This window comes from Salvelinus alpinus, chromosome 7, assembly GCF_045679555.1.
Source record: "Salvelinus alpinus chromosome 7, SLU_Salpinus.1, whole genome shotgun sequence".
Lineage (NCBI taxonomy): Eukaryota > Metazoa > Chordata > Actinopteri > Salmoniformes > Salmonidae > Salvelinus > Salvelinus alpinus.
In genome coordinates this window covers 28,206,706-28,228,124 of record NC_092092.1, presented here as the reverse complement: position 1 = coordinate 28,228,124, position 21,419 = coordinate 28,206,706, and the positions used below count along the sequence as shown (strand labels likewise).

General features: G+C 43.0%; 2 protein-coding genes across 8 annotated transcripts in view; both read left to right on the top strand.

Moving 5' to 3' along the window:
• Window positions 1–264: 264 nt before the first annotated feature.
• ercc4 (excision repair cross-complementation group 4) lies at window positions 265–7,686 on the top strand. Its single transcript, XM_071408652.1, has 11 exons — window positions 265–735; window positions 1,017–1,197; window positions 1,452–1,647; window positions 1,785–1,992; window positions 4,070–4,250; window positions 4,429–4,554; window positions 4,758–4,862; window positions 5,009–5,582; window positions 5,694–5,786; window positions 5,894–6,006; window positions 6,129–7,686. The coding sequence occupies exons 1-11, from the start codon at window positions 559–561 to the stop codon at window positions 6,860–6,862; spliced, it is 2,688 nt and encodes an 895-aa protein (XP_071264753.1). The 5' UTR covers window positions 265–558; the 3' UTR covers window positions 6,863–7,686.
• Window positions 7,687–7,895: 209 nt separating this feature from the next.
• mrtfba (myocardin related transcription factor Ba) overlaps window positions 7,896–21,419 on the top strand; it is a 48,414-nt gene continuing 34,890 nt past the window's right edge. For all 7 annotated transcript variants that reach the window (XR_011675976.1, XR_011675975.1, XR_011675977.1 and 4 more), the window contains exons 1-2: window positions 7,896–8,039; window positions 18,034–18,129. The gene's annotated coding sequence lies outside the window, so the exon portion shown is untranslated. The remainder of the gene's footprint in view (window positions 8,040–18,033; window positions 18,130–21,419) is intronic.

The window sequence follows — 21,419 nt, the reverse complement described above, 5'->3', positions numbered from 1 at the left end:
CATCATAATTGCTTGAACGAAATGAATGGGACAGTATCAAACACATCAAACACGTGGTTTCCATGAGTTTGATACCAATTAATTTACTCCATCCAAGACATTTATGAGCCGTCCTCCTCTCACTAGCCTCCTGTGCAGTACATGTCCAGTATGTATGTACTGTACACATGTACAGTATGTAATGTACACATTCCTACTGTATATAGTTACTATTCCACTACAGCAGATGGCGCTAAAAATCCTGTAGCTTGTTCCCGCTTCACCATTACGTGACCGGATATGCGATTTTGAAAACATTGGTGGGATGTGCAGGCTAATACAATGAAGCTCCTAATAACTCCTAATTTATGCACTTGTTGTTATTTTCTTACAACTGATGATATGCGGGTATACCGAAAGCAGTTTTAGTTAGCAAACAAGTTAAATGTATTTTCTTTACCGACTCGTTCTTGCAGAATACTTCCATGTTGTATAGCTAGCAAGCTAGATAGCATTCAAGCTATATTGTCTGACTGACCAACATTATTACTGACAACAACTCACAGTACACGGAGGGAGATGGCTGGTCAACTACTTGAGTTTGAGACGGAGATGTTCCTGGGTTTGTTTGGCTCAGACGGACTGCTGGTGACTGCGGAGGGCATGGGGATAGACCGCATCCTGCTGCAGTTCATGCGGGTGTACTCCGAGGAGGGGAGTCTGGTGCTGCTGCTGAACACTACCACGCCCGAGCAGGTGGGTGAATAATAGCGGTGCTAGGGGAACGAATGGTCAGGGGCCCAGTTCAGGAGGGGGCAACGTTACACAACGATCATAGGCAGCTACTTTTCATCTGCTTGACTTTCAAGCTTGCATCAGGAGGGCTTCAGCTATGATGGACCCCCCTTGGTTGCAGATCTTGCATGAATCGAACTATAGGTGAAGTTTGTATAACGTTACATGTCTTTCTATGTAGAAAGTTTGTAACAGTAACCAATAACCCATGTTCCTATTTGTGCTTTTATTTCCTCTGCTAGGAGTTCTTCACAGAGCAGCTGCGAGCTGAGGGAGTGAGCCACCTGCCCCAGACAGTGACCAGTGATGTCCAGAGTACAGAGCGCTACGAAGTTTATACACAGGGAGGGGTCCTGTTCGTCACCAGCCGTATCCTAGTGGTGGACTTCCTCACTGACAGGATACCTGCACACCTCATCTCGGGTCAGTATATAGTGTAGGCAAAACTAGAGTTTTGACATACCAGTTATGTTATATTAGTATGGATAATGGTACCAAATGGTCCTGGATACAAATCAGACTGGGATGTGTGAAAACAATGCCCTAAGATGTAGTTGCTCAATAGGACACTCATATTGCTCTCTCTGTCTAAGCACTATCCTTTCTTTGTTTGTGCTGCTTCACTTTATTTATTTATCTTGTTTACATCGACCCACAACTTTCTCTGTTTTCCCCAGGTATACTGGTGTACCGGGCTCATAAGATAATTGAGTCTTGCCAGGAGGCCTTCATCTTGAGACTGTTCAGACAGAAGAATAAGACAGGCTTCATCAAGGCCTTCACAGATAAGGCCACCTCCTTCTCCTCAGGCTTCTGTCAGGTGGAGAGAGTCATGAGGAACCTCTTTGTCAAGAAACTTTTCCTCTGGCCCAGGTGGGTGGGGGAGCCCTTTTTAATTAAATGTTTTACTCCTTTGTGTGGTAACTTCTTGGATTATTGATGATGATGGATAGTTCTCTCTCTCTGCTCCCATCTCTCTCTTTTTCTCTCTGTCTCCCCGCCTCTTTCAGGTTCCAGGCGTCAGTGAACTCGGTTTTGGACAGACACAAGCCAGACGTGGTGGAGCTGCATGTGTCTTTGACCCCGGCCATGAGGGCCATCCAGAGCTCTGTCCTGGACATCATGAACGCCTGTCTGAAGGAGCTGAAGCGCTACAACCCCACGCTGGAGGCAGAGGACCTCTCCCTGGAGAATACCCTTGGGAATGCCTTCGAAAAGGTCAGACTTGTTAGTTACATAGGAATTAAGCATCAATACCCACTGGAGTAAACTAACTACAACTTCTTGCAGTTCAGCAATAACCATTGTATACATAACACAACTCAATGTGAATGTACATTTAGTGTTCTTTATATTAGCGTTAGTGATATAAAAATACACTGCTCGTCTCCAGACTAGAGGTCGACCGATTATGATTTTTCAATGCCGATACCGATTATTGGAGGACCCAAAAAAAGGATCCTAAAGGATCTGGAGAAGGTCTGTATGGAGGAGTGGGCCAAAATCCCTGCTGCAGTGTGTGCAAACCTGGTCAAGAACTACAGGAAACCTATGATCTCTGTAATTGCAAACAAAGGTTTCTGTACCAAATATTAAGTTCTGCTTTTCTGATGTATCAAATACTTATGTCATGCAATAAAATGCAAATTAATTACTTAAAAATCATACAATGTGATTTTCTGGATTTTTGTTTTACATTTAACATTTACATTTAAGTCATTTAGCAGACGCTCTTATCCAGAGCGACTTACAAATTGGTGCATTCACCTTATGATTTTAGATTCCGTCTCTCACAGTTGAAGTGTACCTATGATAAAAATTACAGACCTCTACATGCTTTGTAAGTAGGAAAACCTGCAAAATCGGCAGTGTATTAAATACTTGTTCTCCCCACTGTATATATATATATATATATATATATATATATATATATATATATATTTGTAATAATGACAATTACAACAATACTGAATGAACACTTTTATTTTAACTTAATATAATACATCAATAAAATCAATTTAGTCTCAAATAAATAATGAAACATGTTCAATTTGGTTTAAATAATGCAAAAACAAACTGTTGGAGAAGAAAGTAAAAGTGCAATATTTGCCATGTAAAAAAGCTAACGTTTAAGTTCCTTGCTCAGAACATGAGAACATATGAAAGCTGATGGTTCCTTTTAACATGAGTCTTCAATATTCCCAGGTAAGAAGTTTTAGGTTGTAGTTATTATAGGAATTATAGGACTATTTCTCTCTATACCATTTGTATTTCATATACCTTTGACTATTGGATGCTCTTATAGGCACTATAGTATTGCCAGCCTAATCTCTGGAGTTGATAGGCTTGAAGTCATGAACAGCGCAATGCTTGAAGCACAGCGAAGAGCTGCTGGCAAATGCAGGAAAGTGCTGTTTGAATGAATGCTTAGGAGCGTGCTGCTGCCTACCACCGCTCAGTCAGATTGCTCTATAAAATCATAGACTTAATTATAATATAATAACACACAGAAATACGAGCCTTAGATCATTAATATGGTCGCATTTCAAAAACAAAACGTTTATTCTTTCAGTGAAATACGGAACCGTTCAGGGTGGCATCCATAAGTCTAAATATTGCTGTTACAATGCACAACCTTCAATGTTATGTCATAATTATGTACAATTCTGGCTCTTCTTGCACAGAATGCAAGAGAATTGACACAATTTCCCTAGTTAAAATAAATTCATGTTAGCAGGCAATATTAACTAAATATGCAGGTTTAAAAATATATACTTGTGTATTGATTTTAAGAAAGGCATTGATGTTTATGGTTAGGTACACAGTGCTTTTTTTGCGAATGCGCTTGTTAAATCATCACCCGTTTGGCGAAGTAGGCTGTGATTCGATGATAAATTCACAGGCACCGCATCGATTTTATGCAACGCAGGGCAAGCTAGATAAACAAGTAATATCAACAACCATGTGTAGTTAACTAGTAATTATGTTAAGATTGATTGTTTTTTTATATGATAAGTTTAATGCTAGCTAGCAACTTACCTTGGCTCCTTGCTGCACTCGCGTAACAGGTAGTCAGCCTGCCACGCAGTCTCCTCGTGGAGTGCTATGTAATCGTGTCCAAAAATGCCGATTACCGATTGTTATGAAAACTTGAAATCACCCCTAATTAATCGGCCATTCTGATTAATCGGTCGACCTCTACTCCAGACATTAAATCAAGGCATCCACTGTAATCTATTGACCACTTACAGATTTCCTCTCATATTCCTGTTTGTTGTGCCTGTTTGACCCCCAGACCATCCGTCACTACCTGGACCCTCTGTGGCACCAGCTGGGAGCCAAGACCAAGTCTTTGGTCCAGGACCTGAAGATCTTACGTACCCTGCTGCTCTACCTCACCCAGTACGACTGTGTCACCTTCCTCAACCTCCTCGAGTCACTCCGCTCCAGCCAGAAAAACTTTGGAAGCAACTCTGGTAAGAAGTTGTAAGAACTGTCCTTGGAGAGTGAGAGAATATGAATAGCTAACTGCATTGCTTAGTTTCATTGGAGAGCTATCATATGAAGGTCTCTGTGTTTCCCCTTCCATTATGTTGGTAGCCCTAGATGCTGATTCAAGGAAAAATGTCACTTGCCTGTGGTTCATTTCAACAGGGTGGTTGTTCCTGGACTCCAGCACCTCCATGTTTATTAACGCCAGGAGTCGGGTGTATTGCATTCCTGAGTCCAAGAAGAAACTCAAGGTGGGAGCTGACACAGAAAAACAACAAAGCACTTCAGGTAACTAACTGCTCTCAAAATATACATTCAAGCACAATCTCTATGGCTATATTATATGTAATTCTATTTCTTTCAGAGGAAGAGCTTCATGAACATTTCGCTACACCCGCGATAACATCTGCAAAAAATGTGTATGCGAACAATACAATTTTATTTTATGCTTTCTGGAGCTGAATAAAATTATTTTTGTGTGTCTGCCCCAGAGGTGAAGAGGGTGCTGGTGCTGGAACAGAACCCAAAGTGGGAGGCTCTGACAGAGGTGCTGCAGGAGATAGAGAAGGAGAACAAGAGCTCTGAACTCAAACCAGGTCAGCCACTAGCAGATTACAATATAGATAAAGTATTGTATATGGACACAGAAAGCGTAACATATTCCTACCAAAGCTATGACATGCGTTGGTAAACTGTTCAGTCCTAGGTGGTGAGTCTCACTATTCTTTGTCTGATTCCCCAGGCCACATCTTGATCTGTGCCAGTGATGACAGAACCTGTGCTCAGCTTCATGAGTACATCAGTCGTGGCTCAGACTCCCTACTCAATAGACTCTACGCTCGCACCATTGGCAAAAGAGATGCCCTGTTCGACCCAGACGCACACAAACAACAGGGCCAGGGTTGGTCCAGGAAACAACAGCCTGAGAAAGAGACCAAAGGCAAAAAAGCCAAAGGGAAGGCGGCAACCACGCTGAACTCAAAGAGTAAAAAGAGGCCGTCTCTGACCCTGACTCAAATGGTTGGCAACAGAGAGGGGGATGAGGGAGAAGTGATGGGCAGCAGTGGGGATGAGGGAGGCCTGTTGGAAAAGGAGGAGGAGGAGCTAAAGTTAGACTTGTCGTCTGATGCCTACTACGGTGTTCTGAAAGAGCCATTGACTGTTATCCACCCTCTGAGGGGTTGCACTGACCCCTACAGTCTGACGCGGGTACTGCACGAGGTGGAGCCCAGTTTCGTGGTGCTTTATGACGCCGAGCTCAGCTTTGTTCGTCAGCTGGAGATTTACAAAGCCTCCAGACCGGGGAAACCACTGAGGTAATCAAACAAAACCTTTATCCCCTTATTCATTTTACACAGATCTTGTGAATTACATGTTGTTTTTTCCCCAGATGAAGTCACTCATGAAGCATTTCCTCCTCCTCTCAGGGTGTACTTCCTGATCTATGGTGGCTCCACAGAGGAGCAGAGGTACCTGACTGGTCTGGCTAAAGAGAAACAAGCCTTTGAACACCTCATCAGGTAAGACATCTGCTGCATTATATTATGATCATCCTGCAGTTTCCATACCATGTGTTAGTTTGTGAGCTGTGCTGACTGACGGGGTGTCTGTGTGTGTGTGATTGCAGGGAGAAGGCCACTATGGTGGTTCCTGAGGAGAGAGAGGGAAGAGAAGACACCAACCTGGATCTGAGCAGGAGTCAGGAGCCTGCTTACTCTATTACCAACACACGCAAAGCAGGTAAGTGATGTGATGACATCTTATCTGATTCATTACACTGTGGGACGGGAGGTCTTACAATCCACATCATCTATCTGAGTCTGATTGGTTGATATAATTTAATGTCATGTCTCTCCAATCAGGGGGCCAGGAGCAGCCCAAGGAGCCTTCCCGTGTGATTGTGGACATGCGTGAGTTCCGCAGTGAGCTCCCGTCCCTCCTCCACCGACGCGGCCTGGACATTGAGCCTGTCACCCTGGAGGTGGGCGATTACATCCTCACTGCCGACACCTGCGTGGAGCGCAAGAGCGTCAGTGACCTGATTGGCTCGCTTCAGAGCGGACGCCTCTACACCCAGTGCCTGTCCATGACGCGGTACTACCGGAAGCCCGTCCTGCTGATCGAGTTCGACTCGGCCAAGCCCTTTTCCCTGGTGGCCCGCACCGACTTCCGCCAGGAGATCTCAGCTAACGACGTCACCTCCAAGCTGACCCTCCTCACCCTGCACTTCCCCCGCCTCAGGATCCTTTGGTGCCCCTCCCCACACGCCACCGCAGAACTTTTCCAGGAGCTGAAGAAAGGTCGACCCGAACCGGATGCCGCCGCCGCCCAGGCCATCACGGCCGAGTCGGACACGGTGGCAGAGTCAGCTGACCTCTTCAACCCTGGGCCATACGACTTCCTGCTTCGGATGCCAGGGGTTAATGCGAAGAACTACAGGGCTCTGGTTAAACACGCAGATAGCCTGGCACACCTAGCCAAACTGAGCCAGGAAAGGCTAGCACAGATTCTGGGACATGCTGGCAATGGGAAGTCGCTCTATGAGTTCCTGCATAATACTGTGGACATCCCTGCCCCTGCACAGAAAAGTAAATAGTCATACACTTAAAAGGAACAGAGGCTGACATGTGATATCAGCTATGCTCAGGTTTGACTTTTAGAAAGACTATGGAAGGAACTGTGCCTTGTGTATGGACTGACCTCAATTGTGTTGTCATTGTACGTGTTTGTGAATTTAAAAATGTTGTTTTCCAACTTTGACTTTGTAAATCTTTGAATATGTAAATGGATGTTTTGCTTACATGCGCTGAATTATATGTAGGATCTGCTGTTGGATTTGATACTTGCAGTACTGTAGTGGAAAACTGCTGATACAGAGAAGTCAGTAAGCAGAAAGTGTTTTAAATCGGGTGTGAAGCATCCGGTCTGTGGGTGGTTTCATAAAAACAATAAAAGAAATGTGTGGGAGGAACGAAGTCAATATACTTTCAAATTACTAAAACCAAATAGAAACTGGAGCATTTAAAATTCCAGTTTTGACAGCAAGGAAATATAACACATTTTCAGTGCGGCCCTCCGAACCTCATTGATGATCGAATGCGGCCCCGGGGCAAAATTAGTTTGACACCCCTGTTTTAAAACAAATGAAGGTTTATTTGTTGCATTTACAGCATACGACAGATATTAAAACTGTCCAGGGAAATGCTTAGTTACAAGCTCTTACTCAACAATGCAGTGTTTAAATGCTAGGTTTTATTATGATGAATGAATTGTCTGATAATGTTGGTAATGAAACATTTTTATACTGTTTGTCAGAACTAGACTAGGGCTCTATTAAAATATGCAGGTATTGAACATTGGCTCTACATACGGACTCATCGTTTGGTCTTATCTCTTGCAAAATAAACTTGCCAGAAAGTGCTTCATGATTTTTAATTCTTTGTTTGCTCAGAGTTATAGGATATATATAGCTGCCAACGATAAACATTTAGTTATACACTTATGTATGGCTTTGGGGTGTGGAATGATTTGCCATCTAAATTGAAGACTCGAGCGCCCCCTGTGTCTTGAATGCAAGTGAGGTAACGCAAAGCTTCCGTTTGACTACTGATTACGTCACCAAATTTATCTGAACATATCAGCAGGAGCCATTTTATTCCGCGAATGAAACTTCCGATTTCCTAAAAAACACAAGACATTCTCCTCGACATCAATTGCAGTGTGTCGTTGAATCGAATGATAACCCCTTTCATACGGCAATGCGAAGGAATTGGGTAAGATATTTGAACTGGGTAGGGCTGTCTTGTTTTTAACGTGCGAGCAGAACTAGCAGCATGGCTAGTAGCAGAGTAGCGTTAGTGAGTGCAGAGGTTGTTGATGCAGTCATGCCATGCAGAATACAGCGAGCTAGTTAGCTACCAGTGCGAGTGGTTAAAGCCACAGTAGACAATGTGTAAACTGATTTAAATTACAAGATGACAATATTGTTCCGTGTCTTTTCTTTCACCCTGAGCCTACCAGTAACCGCTAGTGAATTGAACTCAATGTTTTTTGTGTATACTGTGTTATCTCTAGACCTCCCAGTAATGCCACCTGTTACAATGTAACGTTAGCAGCTAGCAAGTCAACTCTTTGATATCCTACCGCATTTGCTTCAATATCACGAAGGATATCTGTTAAAGGGCTGGCACATCTTTTGTCAACTGTTAGCACTGGGAATGCTTGACTCTGCACACAGGTAACTCGGCGAGGTCAATTTAGGTCTGTCATAAATGGGTGAGTGAGGATGAGCCAGCCCCTTGGGATATGGCCTTGGGATAACTAGCACCAAAGAGAGACTGGCAGATCAAAGAAGCTAAAGATGAAAGTGAGGCTGAGAGTGAAGTGGTTGCTGCCTGCAACACGTCACTGGATGATGACACACACAACACAAACACCTCACCTGACAACAGTCTTGCTTGAAATGGGATAAGGTAGATTTGAGATTTTGCATAGGACTTCGTCGGAGTCACATATGGCTCTGCCTTATGAAGCTAACAGATGGTGAGGAAAACAATAGTGAATTGTTCTGGCATACTACGTTGTGATTATCATCTGTCTTGCCAAACTTTTTACTTCTAACTGATGTTGCCAAGTTTTTAAAGCTTCTCTCCTCATCCTAACAATGTCTTGATTGGTGGTTCATTGGTTGCCAGAGTTAGGTTCTGTTTTTCCTGCACACAAAAAAATCTTATCCGGTTCTAACCTTCACACCAGAGTAACCTGAACCATCCACCCAATTTAAACCTCTTATGATGTATCAATGAACTGTAACCTTCGGTCTATATATTAATAGATGCCTTCTCCTCTTGGATTTCTGCCTATTTTCTCTGTTTGTTGTGATATGGCCTCATGGGTCACAGATTAGGCTAGGTTTGTTGTGCCTGTCTCTCTCTAGAAGTCAGTAGAGTCACTGTCACGTTCCACGCAATAACTTATTTCCCTCAAGGAGTAGGCGGGACGTGAGTGGTTTTGGTTTTGTATTTACATTTGACATTTGACTTATTTAGCAGATGATCTTATCCAGAGCGACTTACGGCAGTGAGTTGTACTAGTGGGAGTCGAACCCACAACCCTGGAGTTGCAAGTGCCATGCTCAACCAACTGAGCTACACGGGACCTTTTATCTTGTCTGTATTGATTTTTTTGGGTGGCGGGGGTGAAAGCAGTTGTCTAGCAGGAAATGGTCTGTCTGGCCAGCTGGCTGAGGTGATAGAGCAGACTTCACTTTAGTGAACTGTGAATTCTGTGAATCGCATCTCTGCATGTCTGGCAGACATATCAGTGTGGATGACGGATCACCACCTCAAGCTGAACCTCGGCAAGACGGAGCTGCTCTTCCTCCCGGGGAAGGACTGCCCGTTCCATGATCTCGCCATCACGGTTGACAACTCCATTGTGTCCTCCTCCCAGAGTGCTAAGAACCTTGGCGTGATCCTGGACAACACCCTGTCGTTCTCAACTAACATCAAGGCGGTGACCCGTTCCTGTAGGTTCATGCTCTACAACATTCGCAGAGTACGACCCTGCCTCACGCAGGAAGCGGCGCAGGTCCTAATCCAGGCACTTGTCATCTCCCGTCTGGATTACTGCAACTCGCTGTTGGCTGGGCTCCCTGCCTGTGCCATTAAACCCCTACAACTCATCCAGAACGCCGCAGCCCGTCTGGTGTTCAACTTTCCCAAGTTCTCTCACGTCACCCCGCTCCTCCGCTCTCTCCACTGGCTTCCAGTTGAAGCTCGCATCCGCTACAAGACCATGGTGCTTGCCTACGGAGCTGTGAGGGGAACGGCACCTCCGTACCTTCAGGCTCTGATCAGGCCCTACACCCAAACAAGGGCACTGCGTTCATCCACCTCTGGCCTGCTCGCCTCCCTACCTCTGAGGAAGTACAGTTCCCGCTCAGCCCAGTCAAAACTGTTCGCTGCTCTGGCACCCCAATGGTGGAACAAACTCCCTCACGACGCCAGGTCAGCGGAGTCAATCACCACCTTCCGGAGACACCTGAAACCCCACCTCTTTAAGGAATACCTAGGATAGGATAAAGTAATCCTTCTAACCCCCCCCCCCCTTAAAAGAGTTAGATGCACTATTGTAAAGTGGTTGTTCCACTGGATATCATAAGGTGAATGCACCAATTTGTAAGTCGCTCTGGATAAGAGCGTCTGCTAAATGACTTAAATGTAATGTAAATGTGAACTCTATGCAGTAAAATACTACTTGAGTAAAAGTCTAAACGTATTTGGATTTAAATATACTTTAAATATAAGTTAAATATTAAGCAAACCAGATGCCTCAATAAAAAAAAAAAAAAATGGATGGATAGCCAGGGGCACACTCCAACATAATTTACAATCAAAGCATTTGCGTTTAGTGAGTCCACCAGATCAGAGGCAGTAGGGATGACCAGGGATGTTCTCTTGATAAATGTGTGAATTGGACCATTTTCCTTGCCTGCCAAGCATTCAAAATGTAATGAGTACTTTTGGGTGTCAGAGAAAATGTATGGTTTAAAAAGTACATTATTTCCTTTAGGAATGTATTGAAGTAAAAGTTGTCAAAAAGACATAGTAAAGATGCCCCAGAAAACTATTTTTACTTAAGTACTTTACACCTCTGACTCAGACATGAACCATAATAACATCAGCATTGGCCTTATCTCAAGAAAAAGCTGTAATTTTTGTTGGACCAGACTTGTGGGCTATTTCAGTCTCTGAGAAACCAACTTCAAATCGCTAGGATTGGGATTGAGGGGCAATAAATGTCTACAGCACAAGATACTGTTACTGGGCTGTGACTTGCTGCAAAGGGACTGGTTTTATATCTGACACACACACCAGGAGATTGTGTGTTGAAGTCTGCCGAGAGAGACTAGACCACCCTGACTGAACAGAGAGCAGAATACTGGGTGGGTATTTACCTAAAGACGGTGTGAGGAGGAGTCCCTCCCTGTAGTGAATATGAAGCATGTTACCACTGCAGTAGCCTGGAGTAGCATAACCCCTTTACAGACTGGAGAGGGGCTTGTGTTGTGTATAGATACTTAGCTGACCTATGACCTCTTCTTTGTAATGATGAGGAAGGGGCAATCCCAGACCCTGTGGGAGAATGTGTTTAGTTCAAGCTGTCTTATTGTTTCTTTGATATTCTGGAACTATGTTATCCCAGGCTGTAGACTGCTATTATGATATATTAATTGCAAAGTTGTGTACTGTTAGGTGTATGTCTCCATCCTGCGTCTGTATGCCCATAGTTGGTGATATGGACCTTGTATTGTTACTTTAAGACTGCTGGGTCACCACATACTGGATCAGTAGGATACTACTAGGCAGGAGCAGAAGGTAATCGATTTGTCATACACACCCTCGTGCATGATCATGCACAGCACACTTAGACCCTTGTAGACTTTGCACCCAACAACCTTCAGTTTTATGAAAGCGCAAAACAACAGTATTTTAAAGCTGAATTGTAAACACCAGCACATTTACATACACCTATAATCTCCAAAGCCATCTACCATTAGGCCTAGCTGGGCACCACCTTGTACCTTCTGTGGGTTTCTCTTTGATGAACACATGGTACTCGTTGCTAATGCCCATAGCAGGACAGAGCAGTTGGGTAGGAGCATGGTTGATATTTACCACACATTGTCTAGTCATGCATGATGTTTGCTTTCCCTCTGAGGGGACCAGGTACTTCCCTCTGTTTGAATGTAAACAAACCTGTTGACCTCAATCTTCAGTGGTCAGTCAGCAACTGTGCTCCTGGAGAGCAACAAGTTTTGTGCATGCTCACTGTTTTGTTCCAGCCCAACAATAAAAACTCCTCCTGATTCAACGATCACCAATACCTTGATGAGTTGAATCAGGTGTTTTAACATGACGCGCACACACACACTATCTGTTCAGGGTGCATTGATTGTGGCCATTGGCAGCCCAGGACCTGAGGAGAGTGCACTAGATCCTCTGTAGCTTCGAAAAAACTGAGTTCTGAGGTGTTTTATATCTTGTTTGAACTGGTTGGTGCTACTGTCACAGTTTGCCTTTCAGTAAAGAGCCCCTCATGTAGGTGAGAGCTTCTCCAGCTACTGTGTCTCCTTTCTGTATTTCAATTTAAGGGACTTTGTTGGCATGGGAAACATATGTTTACATTGCAAAAGCAAGTGAAATAGATAATAAACAACAAACATTAATAGTAAACATTACACTCAAACTCTGGCTCGCTGGCTTCCTGGCTCTGACTCTCAATTCAATTTCAATGTAAGTCCTTTATTGGCATGGGAAACATATGTTGTCATTGCCAAAGCAAGTGAAGGAGATGATAAACAAAAGTGAAATAAACAATAAAAATGATCAGTAAACATTACGCTCTCTGGCTCTCTCTCTCCCCCCTCCTCCAGAACACCCCTTCATCCCATCGCCACAAAGACCGCAGCATGCTGTTGCTATAGCAACCGTCACTTGCCGCTGCAGTCCCGGTGTTCCTTTGCAATACCTCTGTTTTTGTCTCAGGTAGCCTGTATGCTTTGGTACTTTGGCGACTAGTATTTTTTTTTGACACCCCCCCCCCCCCGCTTTGGGCTGAGTGTGTCAATGTCTAGTTTATACATGCAGAATTACTGTTACCTCAATTAGTCACGAAATCCCTAGTTTGAAAGCGTCTGTTTTCAGTAAGCTGTACTGTCATTTTTTTTCTTCTACATTTCCCCCCACATGGGCCAGCACCCTAGCAATTCAAGTTCCAGCCAATCAGATTCAGCCCCTCGCCATTTGAGTGACCGCTAGCAAGAATCACATACAGCAGAGCAAGAGCACAATGACGTGGTGCACATAGCTGTACCAGAGAATCCCTTTGTCCTTTTTACTTGTGAGTTCCAAATATCTCTTAATGGTTTCCCCAGCGTGAGTTTTCTTATGCGCGTGATGTCAGAATTTACTCACTGTTCCTAAATGTGATTGTTACGCAACAGGACAACTGCTGTCAAACCAAGACAAGCTGCCTGCTAATTAACAATAGGGTGTGTTTCAACTTGTCAATTTTACATGATTTTCTAACAACAGTTTGAAATGAGGTACGTTCCGCCTCATTAATTCACAGAACAGTGGTTCCAAAACTTTTTATAATCCCGTACCCCTTCAAACATTCAACCTCCAGCTGCGTACCCTCTCTAGCACCAGGGTCACTGCACTCACAAATGTAGTTTTTTTGCTATAATTATAAGCCTACCACACACTATACAGTACATTTATTAAACATAAGAATGAGTGTAAGTTTTTGTCACAACCCGGCTCGTGGGAAGTGACAAAGCGCTCTTATAGGACCAGGGCACAAATAATAATAATCTTGCTCTTTATTTAACCATCTTACATATAAAACCTTATTTGTTAATTGAAAATTGTGAATAACTCACCACAGGTTAATTTGAAGGGTTTGCTTGAAAGGATGCACATAACTCTGCAATGTTGTGTTGTATTGGAGAGTCTGTCTTAAATCATTTTCCACACAGTCTGTGCCTGTATTTAGTTTTCATGCTAGTGAGGGCCGAGAATCCACTCTCACATAGGTACATGGTTGCAAAGGGCATCAGTGTCTTAGCGCGATTTGCCAAGGAAGGACACGCTCAGCGCAGCCCAGAACAGAAATCTGGCAGTGGCTTCTGATTTTAAATTCAATTTTCACAGAACCGCTTGTTGCAATTTCGACTAGGCTCTCTTGTTCAGATATCAGTAAGTGAACTGGAGGTAGGGCATAAAGGGATAACGAATCCAGTTGTTTGTGTCATCCGTTTCGGGAAAGTACCTGCGTAATTGCGTACCCAACTCACTCAATCTCACATTTGACATTGTCCGTAAACTTGTTCATTTGCACACAAAAAATCATAGAATGATGGGAATACTTGTGTGTTGTCCTTGTTAATGCAGATAGAGAAGAGCTCCAACTTAATCATAGCCTCAATTTTGTCCCGCACATTGAATATAGTTGCGGAGTGTCCCTGTAATCCTAGCTTCAGATCATTCAGGCGAGAAAAAAACATCACCCAGATAGGCCAGTCGTGTGAGAAACTCATCATCATGCAAGCGGTCAGACAAGTGAAACTTATGGTCAGTAAAGAACTTTAAGCTCATCTCTCAATTAAAAAAAACGTGTTAATACTTTGCCCCTTGATAACCAGCGCACTTCTGTATGTTGTAAAAGCGTTACATGGTCGCTGACCATATCATTGCATAGTGCAGAAAATACACAAGAGTTCAGGTACCTTGCTTTAACAAAGTTAACCATTTTCAATGTAGTGTCCAAAATGTCTTTCAAGCTGTCAGGCATTCCTTTGGCAGCAAGAGCCTCTCGGTGGATGCTGCAGTGTACCCAAGTGGCGTCGGGAGCAACTGCTTGCACGTGCGTTACCACTCCTATGTCTCCCTGTCATGGCTTTTGCACCATCAGTACAGATACCATCACATCTTGACCACCAAAGTCCATTTGATGTCACAAAGCTGTCCAGTACTTTAAAAATATCCTCATCTGGTTTGCAGAAGAGGATGTCTTCCTTAATTGACCCCCCCATAAATGTAACGGACATATACCAGGAGCTGTGCCAGGCCTGCCACATCTGACTCATCCAGCTGTAATGCATAGATTCACTGCCTTGTATGCGAAACAGGAATCGTTTCAAAACATCTAATGCCATGTCACTGATGCTTTGTGAAACAGAGTTTGTTGAAGGCATTGTCTGTATAGTTTTTTTGGCCTTTTCCCCCCAGCATTGTCCCAGCCATATCCACGGCAGCAGGAATAATTAAGTCCTCCACAATGGTATGGGGCTTGCCTGTCCTAACCACTCGGTAACTCACCATATAAGACGCTTCTAGACCCTTCTTATTAATGGTATCTGTTGCTTTTATACATGTCATACTACTCAAAAGTAGTCTTAATTCTCGCTCAAAAAACTCCTGTGGCTTATTTCAAATTGGCATGTTTTGTTTCTAAATGTGTGTGCAAGAGTGAAGGTTTCATCGAGTTGTGAGATAGTACTTTTGCACATATAACACTGTGGCTGAGGAAAGGCACTACACCCAATATAAGTGAACCCCAAATCAATGTGGTTCTCATCATATTTGCTCTTCTTCGATGGTCCAACGTCCCTGTCTTTTCGGTGCTTTACCGGGTAAGGGGGCAGTAACTCTTCGGCTGCATCAGATTCGCAACTGTCAGTGTCCATGCTAGCTGGGCTAAAAACAAATGTAGAATTACTGATGTTAGCATTGGATGTGCTCGTGGAAGCAGAACAACTTGTGTCGTCGACAGGTGCAGGTGTAGCAGAGCTGGTATGTGTCTCTATGGACACGGGCCTTTTAAATAAAAAGATTAGAACCATTTATCAATTTTTTAGCAAACGGAATGAGCAGCAGCTACGTTTGGTTACATACGGACCGTTAGTGAAATTCCCGCGAGAGAGTAACGGTTAATGTGATCGGATGTAAATTATTTGACGAGGCTACCAGTATTTGACATTGTGTTGTTATTTCGCTGAACACTAGACGGTTTAGTTTTACAAGGAACTGATTTCACACAAGGAACTGATTTCATAACCTTCATACATTTTTCTAATAGTTCTGTAAAACAATGCTAATGCTAATGGCATCAAATAAGTATTAGCTTTTGTTGTATTCTTTGAAAATGTCCTGGTCCTATCATGACCATTGCATTGACCTGTGTATTAATTTGGCCTGCATATCTCTGCCCTGCCTGCTTGTGGAGCTGTTCAGTTATGTTACTTGTAATATTGTTTTATTTATATATCCTCCTTTCTATAGCTCAATGGGTGGCATGTCTGGTGAGTATGCAGGCCATGGAAGAACTGGGACATTTACAGCTTCCTGGAATTGTGTACAGATCCTTGCGACATGGGGCCGTGCATTATCATGCTGAAACATGAGCTGATGGCAGGTGATTGGCACGACAATGGGCCCCCTGTTATCTCTGTGCGTTCAAATTGCCATAAAAAAAATGCAATTGTGTTCGTTGTCTAACTTATGCCTGCCCATACTTTAACCCCACCGCCCCCATGGGGCTCTCTGTTCACAACATTGACATAAGCAAAACATTCGCTCACATGACGCCAAACACGCTGTCTGCCGTCTGCCTGGTACAGTTGAAACTGGGATTCATCCGTGAAGAGCACACTTCTCCAGCATGCCAGTGGCTATCGAAGGTGAGCATTTGCCCACTGAAGTCGGTTAGGACGCCGAACTGTAGTCAGGTCCTAGTGAGGACGACGAGCACGCAGATGAATTTCCCTGAGATGGTTTCTCACAGTTTGTGCAGAAATTCTTCGGTTTTGCAAACCCATAGTTTCATCAGCTGTCAGTGTGGCTGGTCTCAGATGATCCTGTAGGTGGAGGTCCTGGGTTGGAGTGGTTACATGTGGTCTGTGAAGCTGGTTGGACATACTGCCTAATTCTCTAAATTGACGGAGGTGGCTTATGGTAGAGAAATTAATATTCACTTGTCTGTCAACAGCTCTGGTGGACATTCCTGCAGTCAGCATACCAATTGCACGCTCCCTCAACTTGAGACCTCTGTGGTGTTGTGTGATGTGCATTTTAGTGGCCTTTTATTGTCCCCGGCACAAGGTGCACCTGTGTAATGATCATGCTGTTTAACCAGCTTCTTGATATGCCACACCTGTCAGGTGGATGGATTATCTTGGCAAAGGAGAAATGCTCACCAACACAACATTTGAGAGAAATACGCTTTTGTGCGTATGGAACATTTCTGTGATCTTTTTATTTCAGCTCATGAAACATGGGACCAACACTACATGTTGTCTATTTTTGTTCTTAATTTTTTGAAGGTTGTACTGATTATGATGAGCTAATGCTAAGCCATTTGCTCTCTGTGTGGAGCCATGTTTGTTGACATCATTCAATGCATTCTGTGTGTCACGTAAATGTCTGTCAGACAAACAATGTTTATAGCAAAACGAGGAGAATGGATGGTTCACTCGTCTTTCAAGTAAACTTCCGTAAGTGAATGATGGTAGATGACGCACTCCCTTCAACATGCATACTGCAAACAGACCCAACACATCTTGTCACCTCATGTTTGGTTGACGCAGAAAAACGAACATGGCGGCACACACAAACTACCCACTGTGGGATTACTTTTGACTTTTAGAAAGTATTTTACTGAATTATTTCAATCACTGGTTAGCTCACCCGTGATGTGATGAATTGTAAGTAGTAATTAATATTTAGCTAATTCATATTATGGTTTCTATCAGCCGATAGTTGGCTATATATGACCGCTAGTGTTAGCTCACTCTTTACTCAGTTAGCATTAGCACTATTGTAGCCTACATTTTCAGATTTGGATGAGAATTGTGTTATGCTACTTCTGTGACTCTGAACATTGCATCCATAATAAACTGCTCACATTGAGGACCTAACATTGTAAAGACTGTTTGTGAAAAAAGTGTGGCTAGCTCAAATGCTGACTGTTGCGTCAATTGTAACTACACGTTCTAATCACACCGGTTTGAGTCTACGCTGCAGGGACCACTGTGTTCATATGCGTTAATGATTTTCTGATCTGATACAAATCTTACAAAGGTTGGTGGTCAAGGTCTTCGACATTCAAATTTGCACAAAATGCTTTCTTAGTTCTGATAGAGCATTAATTGTAGTTTGTAGCAGAATGTAATTTTAAATAGTCTCTGTCTTCTGTTCCCAGGTCTGTCTCCATGGCTTAGTGTGCTGCTGCAGCTGTAGCAGCTGGACCCAGGCAGAAGTCTCTCCATCTTCTCCTTCACCCCTTCTTCCAGCGGTGGTAAGGAATGGCATTATGAGAACGTTTCCATACCGAATGGTACTAAATCGACAACTTAATATTTTTTTTAAGACTCCTATTAGGCTATATAAACACATTTTGGCCAACATTCAGTTGTCTAGCAATAGTAACAGGAAGACCTTTTACTAATAAAATTAACAATCCAAGGTAGAAAAGGTATCTACACCATTCAAACAGAAAGATTAGGCTACATCAACCTACATTTTTTATTTTTTTATTTGATCTTTATTTAACTAGGCAAGTCAGTTGAGAACAAATTCTTATTTTCAATGACTGCCTAGGAACAGTGTCTACGCTGTTGGTTCCAATAATATTAGGCCTAAGTCTGATATTAAGGGCCAACTACTTAAATCTGGAAGAAATGGGAGTTCAGGTAAAATTTAGGAGCTGAATCTGAGACTCAACAGCCTCTTTTGAAATGTCCTCGTTTAGAAACTCAGAACCAGCTGTGGCGGGCTGCACTCCCCTCACTAGGGCACAACACTGGAACTTTCAGAATCACTCATGTTGTGTAGAACAGACCAGGGCTGTTGCAGTTACCATATTACCGCCACGCCAGCAGTCATGACCATAGTAAAATTCCACATGACTGTTGACTTACGGTAATTTCTTATACACTCTGGACATGCGTTGATAGTAGCCAACTTGCTAACGACCATCAGGTCGCTAATGGCCTGGTACTCAGGGCTCTATTGTCCCTCTAACCACTCTGACATCAATGTAAATGCAATGAAAAATCACGTCAAACATTTAACTGCAAACCAATATCAGGCTTTTAACACTCGCCTCACTGTGATTGATCAATTTGAAGAAGTTCAACAACATATTTATTTTTATTTCACCTTTGTTTAACCAGGTAGGCCAGTTGAGAACAACTTCTCATTTACAACTGCGACCTGGCCAAGATAAAGCAAAGAAGTGCGACAAAAACAACAACAGAGTTACACATAAACAAATGTACAGTCAATAACACAATAGAAAAACCTATGTACAGTGTGTGCAAATGTAGAAGAGTAGGGAGGTAAGGCAACGTGGTCGTTGTGGATGTTGTTTCAAATCCTAACACAACGAAATGGATCCTGCTTTCTAAGGTGACGATTAATTCAAAACACCCTGACACATAAGCTCAAATACGCATAGTCCTATACAGTGCAGACTCCAGCCACCCTAGTCATAGACTGTTCTCTCTGCTACCACACGGCAAGCGTTACCGGCGCGCCAAGTCTAGGTCCAAGAGGCTTCTCAACAGCTTCTACCACCAAGCCATAAGACTCCTGAACATCTACTCAAATGTCTACCCAGACTATTCACATTGCACACCCCCTCCCCTCTCCACACCACTGCCACTCTCTGTTGTCATCTATGCATAGTCACTTTAATTAACTCTACCTATATGTACATACGACCTCAACTAATCGGTGCACACTGACTCTGTACCGGCACCCCCCTGTATATATTATTTTTTACTGCTGCATATTTTTTTTTATTGGTTAGGGGCTCGTAAGTAAGCATTTCACTGTAAGGTCTACACCTGTTGTATTCGGCGCATGTGACTAATACAATTTGATTTGCATTTGGAAAGTATTCAGACCCTTTGACTTTTCCACATTTTGTTGTGTAACAACCTTATTCTAAAATTGATTAAATGAGTTTTCCTCGTCAATCTACAAACACTACCTCATAATGACAAAGCAAAAAAATGTTTTTAGAAATGTTTGCAAATTTATTACAAATTAGAAACAGATACCTGAAGGGGTCCTAAAATTCTAAATCCAATAGCTAAATGAACAATGGTATGACCATCTAAAACAATTGTCTTTTGCATGACTGACCGGCTGACAGAAAGTCATGACCGCTACAACCCTAGAACACACACAACTTAGTAAGGGATCATGTCGTGGAGTTAGGGATCATGTCAGCTCTATTCATTAAATCTCTAATGGGTTTTCTGCTACGTTCAGAACCTTGCACCCTCTTCAGCGCAACCCTAATATCACAGTCGGTCTCCAGCCCATCTTTTCTCCACCAGACAGACTGACTTTATTGTTCTAACCTGGGCCCAGTCTCCAGTGACATAATACGTTGAATACCCAGAGCCTCAAGATAAAGTAACATTTCATTTGAACTGTTTTTTAACTGGCTCATGTGGTGAGCTCGACTACCTCTGTTTGGCTGAGGAGAGGTGGAAGGCAAGTGCTGACTGACCAGATTATATAAATTTCCTGCCTTTTGAAATGTGAATATTTGTGTGTTTAGATGTACTTGTGGGGACACTTTGGTCAGTATATATGATCTGAAATAAAGACTGCTGTAGATTGACAGTCATGTAAACCAATGCATAAGGCATAGTGTGGTTGATAGCTGCTTGGTTACTCATCGACGTCTGTAGTATCTAGTGTCCCCACTGTCACCAGTTTTTCTTATTGGAAAAGAAAACATAACCGTAGATACTGATTAATGGATATTTGTCTCTTGAGGCACACTAAAGTCAGACATGGCAGAACAGTGGTTGTGTCTTCTGTATCTGTACACACTGACTCTTGTATTTGTGTGTGTGGGTGATACTGCTGGGTCTCTTAGCAACAGTGGCCATTTTAGGAGTGGCTGTGCTCAAATCACTGTCTTCTGGACCATGTAAGATAATGTTTATTATCCAACAGATGTAACAATTAAGTTATTCGATTATTGAAACGATTGGACTACAGCAACGGAATGGCAACAAAAGACGAAGAGAGGGATGTTTCTATGTAGAGAATCAACAATCCTCAAGGGATTCACAGAAAATCCCTGATATGGTCTCAAGTATTGTATTCTGAAGTTGGTTACAGATTTATTTTATGTGGTTGTTGTGAACAAAAGTTATGACGTGTGTGTGTGTAGACGTTTTTAAAATCTTTGTCCTTTAAGTTGGTACATTGGTTGGAATGTTGGTGCTGTTTCTGAGTCCAGAGGCGAAGCAAAGTAAGAACATAGCTGCATGGTGCCATGCCAATACCAACATGTCAGGATTGTGCCCTTTAGCCCTACATGGATGTGGTTTGAATGGCTGAATGGAGCTGGTGGTGGGACCGGAACCATCATCATAAACCGGTTATTAGGAACTATAGTTGCCAAACTGTTTGTTTTGCTCCCTTAACACTAGAACCGCCTGGCCTTTCAGCCTATAAGTACCCGCTAGAGAACGTTGCTGGGCGTCCCATTTAGCATATGCATCAGATCAGTGGTGTAAAGTACTTCAGTAAAAATACTATAAAGTACTACATAAGTAG